At 46.5% G+C, this 15,469-nt stretch overlaps 1 protein-coding gene across 1 annotated transcript in view; it reads left to right on the top strand.

The window, feature by feature from the left end:
- Window positions 1-15,469, top strand: part of CNKSR3 (CNKSR family member 3) — a 90,679-nt gene that overhangs the window by 38,931 nt on the left and 36,279 nt on the right. The window contains exon 2 of the mRNA XM_080941653.1: window positions 10,761-10,924. Within this exon, the coding sequence (XP_080797779.1) occupies window positions 10,761-10,924 (164 nt within the window). The remainder of the gene's footprint in view (window positions 1-10,760; window positions 10,925-15,469) is intronic.

Genomic DNA, 15,469 nt, shown 5'->3' with positions numbered 1-15,469 from the left:
GCCCTCTGCCTTTCTCATCTTCCCTCTCCCCTACACTCTAACCTTTCCTCGCCTTCCCTTTCCTTTCTCTTCTCATCTGTTTGTATTTTCCAAACACTTAAATTATGCATTAACTATGCAACTGGCCCTGTTTGTAAATGCTTTGAGAATCACAACCTCTTTACACACTTTAATACATTTAACCACCCAGCTAACCCCTATGAGGAACATACTGTAAACCTTTCTTCTTTTCACACTAGGAAAGGTACAGAGGGATTAATAAGTAAGTCACAGAGTCAGGCAGCAGTGTGGCCTCCTGCTTCTCCCCTGGGTAATAAAATGGGTATGTTGTGTTGGTATGTTGTGTCAGTATGTTGTGCCTTTTTTTGGCTGCATTTATTGACAGGTGACCTATAGCTTACACCATTTATGCCGGACTCGCCATGGACCCTGAAGAAAGAAGTACTGAGCACACAAGGACTCTGCTCTCTGTCTTGCCTAACCCTCCCTACCCCCACATTAATTTCTTCTTCGAGCACTTCAGGCAAGGCTCTGGTGCCTAGAGAACAGTGTCCCGCCCTAGCTTTGCCTCTGATGACTCCCTGTCAGTGAGCTGATGTAATAGCAACCTGGTCAGCAAGCCCTGGGGCCACCACAAGGATCCACGGGAGAGCCTTTGGGGATGTGCCCTGGGAACAGAAGCCCTTATTCATTCAGGTTAATTGAACCCTCAGCCTGGGAATTTGGACCATGCAGTTCGATCTGATGACTGGGTTGGAAGAGGCAGTTTTCCATGAGTTCCTGAAGGCAGGAGATAGATCTCGTGAAACTTTCCACTGGATAAGATTGACAGCAAGCAAGGACTGGGGCTGAGGCCCAGGTGGCAGGATTGCTGCTGGGGCCATTGTGTCATTGGTCTGGGCTGCTTGTCCCTAATGCTGTGTGTGCTTAAACTTGCTGTGTAAACTGCTGAATGCTTCTTTTTACTCAGTCTAAGATGGTCATCGGCTATAGTTGTAGCCACTGTGGAGGCTTTATTTTATTACTTTAAAAACTTTATTAGCATATGTGTGTGTGTGTGTGTGTGTCTGTCAAACCTCTTGTGTGTATACACACACACACACACACACACACACACACACACACACACACACACACACACACACGCAGCTCATGTGGGGGTTAGAGGGTCACTTTGTGGAATTGATTCTCTCCTTACACCTTTGTGTGGGTTCCAGGAATTGTACTCAGGTCACCAGGATGTATGTCAGGTGCTGTCAGAAACTGAGCCATTTTGCTGGCTTTGTTTTTTAGATCTGTATAATCTGCAGTTTGGGCACAATCCGCTATGCTACAGATGCAAGGGGCACAGCTAGATGCTTGAAGCACCTTTTTCTTCTCCTTCATGCGCCCCTTCCCCCGCAGTCTGAGCACTGCAGACTTAGACGAGGCAGTTTCTTCTGCCTGACAGCAAGTAACCTCAAGAACCATTTATTATCTATAAGTACACTGTAGCTGTCTTCAGACACACCAGAAGAGGGCATCAGATCCCATTACAGATGGTTGTGAGCCACCATGTGGGTGCTGGGATTTGAACTCAGGACCTCTGGAAGAGCAGTCAGTGCTCTAACTCACTGAGCCATCTCTCCTGGCCCCTGTATTTTTTTTTTTTTTTTAAACTTGAGTATCCTGTTCTGTGTAATGATCACCAACATAATTCTGATTTTTGTTTCTGAAATCTAACACTCATTTGCCTTTTTTCTGGCTTGACTTCAACCATGAGACACACGTTTATAGAGGCAGTTACACACATGTATGTGCACATGTGTGCACATGTGCTGGTCAGTGTATGTTTTCCTCTCATGGACTCAGTATATTGGAATTCATTACACATGTTTTGATGAGAGCCTTGAGGAAGAGGGCTCATGGGCATCGCTTCAGATGTCTGAATTGTCATCCACTCTTCAGACCATTGGCACTTTAGTTGGCTAACTTGCATGTCAGCTCTCTTTAGTCATTTCGGTAAGCATTAGTTTCTTAGGTGAACTTTCAAATGATCTCAGATAATGTCTTCTTCTGTCCTTTCTCCTATCCCCACTTTGGCCTCTTTGCTTCATGACTAATACAGAGGATGCTGAGAGAGAGGAAGATGTCGAAGAATGAAGGATTCTGGGAGATAATGGAGCCTGGGAGACAGAGATGCTGAGAGATAAAGGATCCTGGGAGATAAAGGACCCTGGGAGATAAAGGACCCTGGTAGATAGAAGATGCTGAGAGATAAAGGATCCTGGGAGATAGAAGATGCTGAGAGACAAAGGATCCTGACAGATAAAGGATCCTGGGACATAGAGGATCCTGGGAGATAAAGGACCCTGGTAGATAGAAGATGCTGAAAGATAAAGGATCCTGGGAGATAGAAGATGCTGAGAGACAAAGGATCCTGACAGATAAAGGATCCTGGGAGATAAAGGATATTAGAGAATGGGGGTGCTGGGAGGTGGAGGATGCTGGGAGGTGGAAGATGGGCCCTTCTGTTGTGTGGCAGGTTGTGCTGGATCTGCTTGGGTGGTACAGGCTGGGTGTGAGAGGCTGTACCTTTGCAGTCAGTTTCTCTGAAAACATTCAGCAAGGGTCAGTGTCCAGCAGATCAGAAACATCAATGCAGGCAGATCCTTGCATGTTGTGTGGTGGATGACGGGGACGACGGGAGTCCTGAGCTGAGGGTTTTGTCCTTTAACCTGTGTGAACGAATGTGCTTGCCAGGGTCAGATTTTCTTCAAGCATATATTGTCTTATGTAGCGAATGCCATAGTGGCTGCCTCTTGGTTGTCTCTGATGTCTCCAGAGGGACATCAACCTTGGAGGATGTGAGTTACCAGCTTGAATCTGACTTAGCTTCTGGGAGAAAGTGCCTTAGTGCTCGCTGTCTCCACACTTAGCTTGGGTCTGCTTCTTCAGGGCGTCGACTGCATGCTGTGTTTTAATAACTCTTCTATAATGCACAAACCATTTTTTCCTAAATGGCCCTGACTCCAAACTTTTTTTTTTTAATCATTAGCATTACTTTCTCCCACATCCAGTTTGATACACTACAAGTGATTTGCTCTGTGCTCCTCCGTTTCAGGATCAGTTGCTCATTCTGTAGACAAAAGAAAATGCTTTGGTGGCTCTTCACTGAGCTTCTAGGGCACTCAACCCACCAGCTAGATCTCCAGCATGTGCTGTGCTCTGGGAGGACATGGGAGGGGGCAGGGGTGGGGAGGATCACTGCTTCAGAGAGGAGAGCGGGGAGGGCCAGCTCTCAGCTCAGGCAGGTAGAAAGCCTAGCTCCTCATCAGCTAATACTTGGTTTTTCTGAAGACTGAACAGGTTCATTCATTTGCTAATTATTTGATCAGTTCTGAGGATGTTTGGACTTTAGGTTTTGAGGAGTTTCTTTTTTTCCCATAGAAGTAAAGTTAATTTGTTCAGTCTGCCTGTCTCTCAGAAGCATTCATTCTTAGATTTGTAGGGTTCCTGGCTCCTTAGAGCTTCCAACCCATTGTTTAGATCTAATGTCTGGTCCTGGTGCCCTTTCTTCAAAGTAGCTTAAATCAGCAGCCTCTCAGGGAACGGGTTAGACAAGAGCCACAACTTGCAGCCTGTGAGGATGTTGGCATACTGTGAGGATGTTGGCATACTGCGTGCTTACTGATCTACAGGTCCAGAAGACAGGATGCATCTTCGCTTAGGCAACCCTTGACATTCAGCCTAGATGGCAAATCGGGTTCATTTTGAGTTGGCCATGGACAGGGGTGCTTTCATTAGGGAGGTGGAAATGCATAGATCTTGAAGGCAGTATGGATCCATGACTGTACACATCAGTCAAAACTCATCAAACATATATCGAGTATTGGCACATTTTATTGTGTGCAAATTACACTTCAGTAGGTAACCTCAGGCAGATAAAGGGAGTCTCCTGGAACATGTTCAGAATTTAAAAACTCACTGTCAGACAAGATATTGGGTCACTTGATTTCAGATAGACTGGCTTGGTCTGTTTTTCTGCCTGGTTGGTGTGTCACCACCGTGGACATGTCACTGCTGGTCACTGCAGAAAGCCGCAGCAAAGGCTTGCACACTTTCTCTGTGAAGGGCCAGGCAGTGAGTTTAGGCTCCCAGGCTCAGTCCGGCCTTGGCACACCCACTCAGCAATGCTGCTGCTCAGAAGTGCTCAGGACACAGGCACACTGGAACTGGCCTCAGGGTGCGTATGCAAAGCTGTGATCCACGGCGTTGGGGCTTTTGGGGAAAACTCATCAGAAATGAGCATTCTCTCAGCCTCACTTACTGGGTGAGTGGGTGGAAGGTGGGATTGTAGTGAAGATCCCAAGAGGGTGTGTGGCTCCATGTTAGCATGGCCTTGGCTGTGAGAAAGGCGGGTTTGCTCGGCCGACCTCCAGAGGGTTATGAGGAGGAGGAGACTGAACACAATACCCGTCTCCTAGATTCCTGTAGAAACCAGGCAATGGCTGAGAATAGCTGTGACTGTTCAGAAGGAAAGGCGGGGATGAGGTAGTCAGCTTCAGAAGAGGAAAAGTTCGGATGGCGCACAGTTTTGGAGTTTTGTTCCTTTGCTGGCTGGTCTATTGCTTTAGGCCTTGGTGTGGCTGCTCATGGTGGGAACATGTTGGGGTTGGTGAGGCCGTGTACACATCTTGACAGCTGGAAGGAGCCCAATATTTCCTTTGTGATTGTGTCCTGAGTGAACCCCTCAAGTGTGGTAGGGACCAAGACATTTAGAGACCTTTGGGAAGTTCTCTCCCAGGTCATGCGGGTTATGCTTGCTTTTCTTAAAGCAGGTAACTGTCGTGTGCACAGCTACCGTGAGAAGTAGACATTCAGGGGCTGGAGAGATGGCTGAGTATCCGGTGCTTCCCATGGACCGTAGCATGCACATGGTACTAATGATCATCTGTAACACTAGTCCCGGGGAGCCTGATGCCCTCTTCTTACCTCTGAGGTCACCAGGCACACATGTGGTACACATACACACATGTATGCAGTCTAAAACACCATGACATATAAAAAAAACATAGAAATGACCTGTATCTGCAAGCAATATGGGCGAGTGCTACACTTCCAGGAACATGGTGCTATTTAAGAAGTAAACATTTTTCAAAACACAAGATAGAGTTGTAAAGATATTTTTAAAACCGGGAAACATTGATATTGGTCAGTTTTCCCCGTTGCTGTGCTGAACTCTTCTTCAGCCACGGAAGCTTGCAGAAGGAAGAGCTTATCCGGCGTGCGGTTCCAGAGGGTGGAGCAGAAAGCCGAGAAAGCTCACGTTTTGAGCTACGGGGCGGGAAGCAGAGAGAGCCAACTAGAAATAGCATGAGCCTTCAGACTCTCAAAGACAGCCTCCAGTGACATACTTCCTCCAAGACGACCTTACCTCCAGCCCTTCCAGACAGTTCCACCAACTGAGTACAGACATTCAAATTCCCAGAATGATGCAAGATACGTATCATTTAAACCATCATGTGTGTCTGTGTGTGTGCACATGTGTGTGCCATGGGAACCAGAAATCAACTTGTTCTAATCGGTTCTCTCCTGTTCCTGTTCCTGTCCTGGGGACTGAACTCATGTCATAAGGCTCGAATGGCAAGTGTCTCTATCAACGGAACCGCCCTGCCAGCCCAGTTTTGATGTTTTTAACAGCTTGCCTTGTGTCTTTTTTGTGTAGCCACAACTTTAAGGCTCTCCTTAGGACTTGGTGTGACAAAATCTGGTTGTGTTAAAAGTAAATAGCAAACATCATGGGCCAGAACTTGGACTTCAGCACTCTCCTGTCTCAGCGTAGGGATGCGCACTGGGTCCCTGCACTTTCAGGCACACAGGAATCTGAGAAACCCAGTGACTTTACCTGAGTTGGGTCACATTAGTAACCTGAAGTAAGCTGAAAATCTTCCCAGTGCTTTTTCTGGGGGGGGGGGGGTCATGAAATACAAGTAAAGTTTCTGCATTTTCTTAATTTGCTACGTAGAAAAACCTAGTCTTCCCCACAGACTGGGAAACAGAATTTAAATTCTTGGTTGATAAGGGCTTACCCCTTCCCCCTTCCTCCCACTGCAGACCACTACCAAGAAGAGGTTAGGTAATCTGGGGTTGAAACTTGCAAAATTTAAGGTAAATGTTAGGGACCCGAGTGTGGAAACATCAGGAGAGACATCAGCAGAGAAGGAACGGAAGAAGGTCTGCCGTAGATGCCAAGAAGGTCAGGGAGAGAATGTGAGAGAGAGCACAGGGTCAGAGAGGACATGGGGATAGCAGGAGAGGAGACCAGGTTTTGTTTGTTTGTGTGAAGAAGATTATCAATGGCATTTGGCAGTTGCTGGGTCCTTGGAAGTGGCCATTTTTGTGACTAGCTTTAAGTGAGACTTTAGCCAGCGGAAGGCTGGGGATGAGGCCTAGATGTAGCCCTTCATCTCCTCAAAGGCTTCTGCAGTCTCCCCTTCAAAAGCAAACACGCAGTCCTCCCTCTGTGACTTCTCAGGAATAACTAGCCAGTTATTCTTGCTACCCACAAGCATCCAAATTTGGAAACAACCTCTGCGTATAGGCTGTTAAGATGCCCCTCCCCGTCCCCCATTCCCAATTAACTTTGTTTTAGAGGGGACCAGCTAAGCATTTGACAGTATCTGTGTCTTGGCAACAACTCCACACACTTAGAAAGTTGAAGACTCAAATAAATCATGTTTGTTTTTTTTCCCCCCCTTCTATTTAACAAAATATAAAGAACGTCTGTCACATGTTTTGCTATGCGCTAAGCCCTTTATAACACTGTGATCTAGTTTTCGTTTTTTTATTATTATTATTATTATTGTTATTATTATTATTATTATTATTATTATTATTATTATTATTATTATTATGCCCCTGGGGCTGTTAGAGTCACTCACCTCTCTGGAAACAAATCAGGATGAAGGGAGCTGGCCCGCCCCTGCTTCACTTTCTTCACTTCCCATTGTGTGTTTAATCAGATTTGGGCAAATGGCTTGTGTTTAACTGAATTCTACTTAATCATATATCTCTTATAAGCTCCTCAAAGACAGGGTCGACAGTAGGTACAAGAATGGCTTGCAGCGGACCCTGACGCTGTTTACTCTGGTCTGAGCCCCCTCTAGTGTGGGACTACGCAATAGTTTAAATTAGCTGTTTGCGAATGCCTAATTGTACTCTCGGTGGGCTGGGCTGGTACAGCTCCGTGGCAGTGCTGTTTAAGGGACAGCCATTTGGAGTCTGTGCCACCTTACAGGAAAGCGTGTGAACTTTAGGGTCTGTCCTTAGCATGCTTGCACTGGATAATCCAGCTTCTCCGAGCTTCTGACGACTTGAGCTCAGACTGCTTATGTACCTTAGAAGCCGCAAGGCCGTGCTCACTGTTCTGTGACCTGCGGCCCTCAGTCTCCGACTACTGAAACCTGTGCTCTAGAATGTTCGTTAAAACCCAGGCTTCTCTAGGCCCCAAGTGCTTCCTTAGGGCTCTAGTTCTGCTTCTGACACCCTATGTGGTTTGTGGGAATTCAAGCAGGACTCTGGTCTTTTTCCTTACTTATTACCTTACTGGGTACTGTTTCTCTAGTAGCCATGCTACATAGTTTCTCCATTGTTTAAAAAAAAATGTTTTTTTAAAGAGAGGTTTTAATGTATTCCATTTGGTTTCAAACTTACTGTATAGCTGAGGCTGGCACTGAGCATCTCCCTTCTTGCTTTTCTACCTGTTGAGTTGGGGGGCGACAGGTGTTACCATGCCTGCTTTTATGTGGTGCCAGGGATAGGACCCAGACCTGTGTGTGTGCTAGCCAAACACTGTAGCACGGTAAGTTCAGTGGTAGAACTGATTCATACAAACTGACAGGAACCAGTCTGTTAGCATTGTGCCTGAATTTTGAGTAATGATCTTTCCTGGCACCATGAGTATCATCAGTATGAGCCCCACTGGTCCATGAGGGGAAATGGCTATACGTGTGGATGAGTATGAACCCAGAGAGCTAGCTTTGTCTGCTTTGCCTGAGGCTCCCATGTTAGAGAAATCAGTGAATTTACGGCTTCACACTTCCCAAGGTGGGAGCCTGGGACTAAGGCCTCTCCCCGTGGCTTGTCGGTGGCCATCTTTTCCCCTTGTTCTCAGCTCCTCTCTGTGTAGCTGTGTTCTTATCCTTTTGCCTTGCAAGGACAGCCGGTCATGGGTTGAAAGCATGCCAGCAACTTCACTGGGGACTCTCTAAGTACATTCAGCGGCCCTGAGAGTTAGGCTGTTGGTATACAAGTTTTAGTTGGACACCGTTCAGTCTCAAGGTTTAAGTGTGATGTAGTGGTCCTCAACCTTTATGACTAATGACACATCCTTTTAAGTGTTGGAGTAGGCTAGAGAAGGCCGAGTCTTGGGGGAGAGAACAGCACCAGGTTAGCTCATGACAAGGCTTAGAGATGACTACATCATATGGTGGTGTGTTTTTTGTTCATTGTGATCTGAAGGCCCTATAGACTGCTAAGGGTCTGTGACTGGACGCTAAGGATGGCTTTGTGATTCGACTTTTTTACTCATTTCGGAAGGTGCTGGAGAGGGGTTTGTATAATCCCATGTCACATTGCCTCGGGTACCGGACTGGGCAGAACATAAAAAAGCAAGACTTGTGGCCCGCAGATCCTAGACTAATTCGGGCTTTTGTCTTTGCTCTGCACCGAAGAGGAGCAGTGATAGATTCGGTCCCCATGACATTGCTCTCCTTCATGTGTGACTGTGGCTCACAGGCCTGCTAGGAGCTTTAATATCTGGGATGCCAAAACAGGTAGCTAGGGGACTGTCCTCTAGTCTTATCCTTTGTCACCGTTTCCTGCTATTGGTAGGTGTCAGGCACTTGATGGGCTAGTGGTGAGGTGCCCTTTGACCCCAGGTGGGGCATCTGTCTCAGTACCTACTAGTGCTCCTAACCTCCACTGTCTGCCTAACTTATGTGCCACAGAGAGCACTCAAGGATGTTGGAGTGGGTTGGGTTTGCACCAGTGTCCTCAGCATTCCTGCTGTGACTCGGCTTCTCTTGTATAGATGTCTACTCAGGGAAGGTCAAAGGTTTAGCCGTCTTCCCTTTCTGTGTTTCATGCCTCCTGTCTTAGTTAGGGTTTTACTGCTGTGAACAGACACCGTGACCAAGGCAACTCTTATAAGGACAACATTTAACTGGGGCTGGCTTACAGGTTAAGAGGTTCAGTCCATTATCATCAAGGCAGGAGCATGGCAGCATCCAGGCAGGTATGGTGCAGGAGGAGCTGAGAGTTCTACATCTTCATCTGAAAGCTGCTAGGAGAAGACTGTCTTCTAGGCAGCTAGGACAAGGGTCTTAAAGCCCACACCCACAATGACACATGCCTCCTAATAGTACCATTCCCTGGGCCAAGCGTGTACAAACCATCACAGCTGCCAGTAAGTTTTAGAGCCCCTTGTTATCTTCTGTGTGTCCTATCAGGAGAGTGGCAGAAGTCTGTGGGGCAGAGATAGAGTTTGTCTCCCCATGCAAGATTTTAAGATATGGCTTAAATGACTTAAGCACTGCCAAACGTAAATGAAGGAATTTGAGTATACTTTTTCCAACTACCCACCCATGTGACACAGTTTTTAGAAAGCTCAAATGAGATACATACATGTGCTTGCAAGAACACAGATGTGTGTCTGCGCACATGCATTCATATACTTGTATCTGTGTTGGGTTCAGGGATGATTTTCACATGCTTTGATAAGTTATATATTGAATGTCCTTCATGTGGGGACTGAAGTTGTATTAATATTGTCTCTTTCCATCTCATATAAATATAGTTTTTTGAAATACTAAGATGACTTCTTATTAAGGTCAAACAGATTAATTGCTTTGGAGTAATATTTTTTTCCCATAAACACATGATAAGAAGTTGGCCTGGGAGCTCTGCGTGCAAGAATAAAAGATTCCCAAGGCTGCCGGGTCTCCTTGCTTTAGCCACGTTTTTAACTTTAAGACGAGACATTATTTAGAGTAGTATTTGACTTGGAAAAAGCCCTGGTCCTGGGGCCGGTATCTGGTTCTTTAAAGCTGTGTTCACCACAAAATTTTCAGTCACAGTGGACAGAAACACAGTACAAACAGGCTTAAGCTGGACAGGGAATTTATCTCAATTTTAGTGGGAGACTTTTGGGATGGAAGGCTCTCAGAACATTTTCTCTCCCTTCCTCAAATGGTTTTATTCTCAGAAAACTGACCAAAGAAGTGCTGCCCACTACCAGGGCCGAGTCTACTGACTTCTGACCGGGCTCCGTCTTCCCGTATCTGCATATCATGGATCAAGATCATGATTTTCTCCGAGTCTGTCCCTGGAGTATTGTTGCCAGGCTGGGTTACCAGTCCCAGTTACCAACAACTTGATTGGCAGACCTGCTGGGACAGGAGTGATGTCCCCGGAGAAGGGTTGTTTAGCAAACAGATAGCATGTGTTTAATACAGATATCGATGATTCAAATCTGTGGGGGTTGCTGCTTATCCCTTTAGTTGACAAGGAAATGGGACGTGTCTGTCATAAAGCCATGCTGTGCTGTTCCATTTGAGAGTTTGCAGCGCCCTTGTCCAGCCTGTTTGAGATAACATGTCACAGGGAAGGGGTCCTTCAGGTGGAACACATATCCAACAACTGCTGAGACCGATTTAAATGCGGACAGTGCTGAGGGCACCGCGTGACCATAACGGGATTTCTATGTTTTATTTTCATAGGGTTGGATGACTGCCTGCAGCCGTACGTCCACAAGTTCGAGCGGGAGAAGATTGATGGGGAGCAGCTTCTAAAGATCTCCCACCAGGATCTGGAGGAACTGGGGGTCACACGGATCGGACACCAAGAGCTGGTGTTGGAGGCTGTGGACCTTCTCTGTGCACTGGTTAGTCTGGGAGAAGGCGACCTGTTCTGTGATGACTCTCTGGTCCTTAGGGGGTTCAGCCCGTTTTCACGTTCTTAAGAGGATGAATGGACGCTTTGGGGAAAATCAGAGGAGAAAACAAGGCAGCTAGCTTCTGGTGGAAAGGCTAACAAATGAGGAGCCGTGAGATTAGTCTGGCACACTTTCAGGCATGTATGCATGTGTATGTGTGAGTGTTCTCTTACATATTAAATGCGCACATGTGTGTATGTGTCTGTGTGGAGGCTGAAGGACAGTTTTGAGCATTGCCCAAAGAGACACTGTCCACCTTGGAATTGGGGTCATCTCTAACCAGTAAGCCCCGGGGGTCCTTCTGTTCACACCTCTCCTGCCCCTGGAATTCAGGTCTGTGCCATTGTACCCTGCATTTTTATCGGTGTGCTGGGTGTCGATCGTAGGGCCTTAGAAGGCAAGCTTCTTACCAGAGATGTCTGAGCTGTCTTCCCTAAGCCCTTTCTTTTCCTCACTGAATTGAATGAATTTAAATACTAGCACACAGGACATTAGATAACACGATGTTTGTAAACAAAGTGTATTTTAGTCGATCTCCCTCCCCTCTCTCCTCCCCTCTCTCCTCACCGTTGTCTGCCGTCCTCTTCAAACCTGCCTCAGCTCTTTTCCTCTTCGATGGCGCGTTTAACTTTTCGTTGATCTAACTCTTGCCCCGCACCTTTCTTTACCCTCTCTGGTCTCCTTTCTAGCATCTTATCCTTTATCCACATTTACACCCAAATAAACATCCCACTCCTGTCTGTTAATAAAGTTTTATTCGAACTCAAATGTGCATAGTCATGGATGTCTTTATGCCTGGACAGACAGAGTCTCTAACAGAGACCACATGTCCCTCCGGAACCTGAAGTGCTTCCTGTCTCATGTACAGAGAAGTGCTGTCTGTTTAAAAAGAAAAGGCTCTGTATTAGCCTTATTTTCAGTCTATTATAAAGCACAGAAGGACAGGGACAGCTGTTAATGAGGATGCCATCTTCGAAATCAAAATGAGAAGCGCCTAACTGTTCACTTCTGTTTCCGTTACTATAAAAAGCACTGAGTTTCACAGATACTCTGTCTAAGTAGCTGGTGTTTGTGCTTGACACGATCAACCAAAGGCATGGCGGCTAGCTAGGCAGGAATGTGAACTGTGCTCTAGAGCTTCGCCATAGAAGGCAGGTGTGTGGACTCTGCCCAAGTCCTGTGTGGTTAGACATGTGACTCCTAAGTAATTCATTCAGAGGTGGCATAAAAAACACCCATAAAGCCATTTGTTTACCAACCGGCTGGCATGGGTGAGACTCAGGTCTCTTGTCATGATGCCATGCTTAGGAAACTGTTCACTTAACTGTCGGGGTTGGATACCCTCCCCCTCCCCATCATTCAGGCTGGGTTAGTAATACCCTGAAGCGGAGCCAAGGGGATATACAATTACATCACCCAGAGCGGTGGGAACGAAGGTGCGCGGTGGTGTCGCCACTGCTGGTCTGCATTCCTTTGATTATATAATGCTCGCTGCATTGTGAGTGTTCTTTTTCTTAAAATGGACAGAGCCTGTCTTCTGCTCTGAGATGCGCCGCTCTTGTTTAGGAGAGTAATGGGGAAATTATTTGTGGCTGATAAATGAGCTGTCACAAGGGAGACACAGTGGCCAAGTGGTCTGCTTGCTGGCCTGGGAGGCAGGATTTATGTATCCTAATCTTGGCTCTGCTCCAAGCTACTCCTTCTGTGACCCTTGAGGGAATGTGGCGTCTGTTCTTCTCATCTGTACACTAACCGTCAGCATCGATGTGGCCACGGGTTCGTGGGTGTTCTGCATTGCTGGGGATATGCCCAAGCATCCTGTTTGTTATTAAAACTGTCTGCTCTTCAGAGCCAAACATGCTTGAGTTTACTTCTGTTACACTTTCTGGGCAGCACAGCTTTGCAGTCTTTTCTGCTAGAATGCTGTGCACGGTTGTGTCTGTCTTTTCAATTGCGGCGTACTTTGAGAACAAGGAGCTTTGAAACCCACAGACGAGATGAGGTGAGCAGGCGATGTCAGATGTCAGCTGTGATGTCAGATGTCAGCTGTGATGTCAGATGTCAGCTGTGATGTCAGCTGTGATGTCAGGTGTCAGCTGTGATGTCAGATGTCAGCTGTGATGTCAGATGTCAGCTGTGATGTCAGGTGTCAGCTGTGATGTCAGATGTCAGCTGTGATGTCAGATGTCAGCTGTGATGTCAGATGTCAGCTGTGAGCACATCTTGCATCTCAGGGGGAGGAGCAAAAGCAGCACCTTGTACTTTGTACCTGTGGACAGCCTCTTTGTACTTTCCTCTTTGCTCCAGCTTAGTGTTGCACCAACATGAACAAAGCTGGAGCCACGCCAGAACCTAAAGCTGCGCTTTATCTCCTACAATTTCCTACTAATTTCCTCTGTAGACCAGGCTCTGACCTCAGTCTCACCAGGGTCCTATTCTGAACAGCAGTGTGCCTTGTCTGCATTGCTGGGGGACCAGGGGTGGCACCTCTCCTCCAGAGTCTGCAAGTGAATGTTTTATTTCTGGGTGGGAGAGAGTCTGACATGGTTTTATTAAGTATCTTTAGTCTTCATATAATCCTTCATAAAATAGTAGTATTTAATCGGCTGCCGTGCAGATCTTTGGAGGGTTACGAGAATGGGAGTGTTTCACATGGAATGATTCTGGTCAGTTAATGTGGAGCTGTAGTTGGCTCTAGAGGTTTCTAAGTAAACTAGTTGTAGTAGCTGTTGATTTTCTTAAATTATTATTATTTGATAGGCAGGAAGTAAACAGAAGTTGGATTAAGAAAGGATGTAGGGGTGAGAAATCACTGGAAAGTTTTGGAGCAATGGTAAGGATGGATAGAACAGAGAAGGACCTAAACCAGAGAGAGGGGGGTCTCTAAACTGGTGAATTATAGCTAGAGGGTAAGAAGGGATACCATCCCAAGTTCAAGCCTCCTCCCCCTCTTTCCACTTTCAGGGGCAGAGGGTAACTGACACACACCATAGCTGCCCTGTCCTCGTGAGGGAGCTTTTGCCACATCTGGCTGCTTATGTTAGGACTAATTAAAATTAAGTAAAAGTCAGCTCTCTTGTGCTAGCTTTATCACAAGTCCTAAGTAGCTGCAGGTGCCAGTGGCCGCCATATTGGAGCACAGGACTGCAGATAGTTCTGTCGGACAGCACTGGCCAGAAACATTCAGTGGGCAGGGAGAAATATCATGGGGACCTATGCTCCTTGCAAAGTGGGTGAAGCTCTGGTTTCCTGAAGATGGAGGTGGAAGACAGAGGTATCTCTAAGGTTCGAGGAGGATGAGGTGTGAACAGGGTTGGAGTTAGTACCGGTGTTGAGTGATGCTCAGCACGTCTGTAGTTGAGGGAAATGGCTGTGTGGACCAGGATAGCATCTCTGCATTGTGTCCCCCCTCAGGCCATTCACTGGTCATCATTTACCTATAACACATCATTCAAAAAGGTTTCTCTCTGTGTCTCTGATGTTAGGCAGCAGGGGAGTCTTCGCTGGTAGTTTTTATTTGACTCGATCTTGCTGGGGCTGATAATGTACAGAAAACTACAAATGACGTATTTCTTGGGTTGCCACTTAGTAGATGTAGGCAGTGAGTTTACTTTGATTCCATGTTACTTGGTCACACATGTTAGAACATGACCAGAGCCTGAGGCACTGGAGAGAGGAGGAGGCAAAGCTGGGCATGGTACCTTTGGAGTATGTTTAAGTTCAAGGTCTAGAGGCGTAAGAATCTTACCTCTTTCCTTCACATCTGATCAGTCGAGAATCCTCCCAGCTCCTCACCCAGACCTGGAGAGGGTTGCTGCTGCCTAACAAGGTCACACCAAGGCAGAAGGAGCCACAGAGGGTCTTAGAGATAGACCCTCCTCCTCTTTCTCACCCTCTTGTTCTTCTTCTCATGCTGAACACTCTGACACTGAGGTATGCCCTTAGCTTGATTTGAATCTTTACAGCACTGTGTGTAAGAGCAGCTTGTGAAGGAGACAGGTTCTAGGGGAAAGGCCCATGGAAATAATCATCAGAGCTAGTCCGAGAAAATCTTCCTTTTCCCTTTGGTTGTGGCCCTGAAAGCCTTGAATTTCCCCATTATCCAACCACAGTGGGGCTCTTCCCAGCTAAAGAGCTAATAGAATTCCTGTTTTGTTCTCAGTTGTGGAATTGGGACAAAGGAGAGGGGACATCTCCCTCTCAGCTTTTAAAAACCATGCGCAAGTGTATGTGTACCTCATCTTTCTAGTTTTATAGTTTATTTGAGGGGAGGGGGAGACCAACCAGAACAAACCCAGCCAGAAAAAAAAAGGATCAGTTATAATATCAGCCTTTTCTCCATTTTTATTTTTAAAGCAGTTGGTTTGCCAGAGAAGGCAGTTACGGTCTTCTGCAACAGTAAAATGTGTTCCAAACTTCGCTGTGTCCTGGAAGTCAGCATCATGTAGGAACCAAAAATCATATAGGAACCAAAATTTCAAGTCATTCCCGGTG

The sequence above is a fragment of the Micromys minutus genome (assembly GCF_963924665.1).
Source record: "Micromys minutus genome assembly, chromosome: 30".
In the NCBI taxonomy this organism is placed as follows: domain Eukaryota; kingdom Metazoa; phylum Chordata; class Mammalia; order Rodentia; family Muridae; genus Micromys; species Micromys minutus.
The sequence above is the reverse complement of the archived record's forward strand: the minus strand, read 5'-3'. Positions and strand labels throughout refer to the sequence as shown.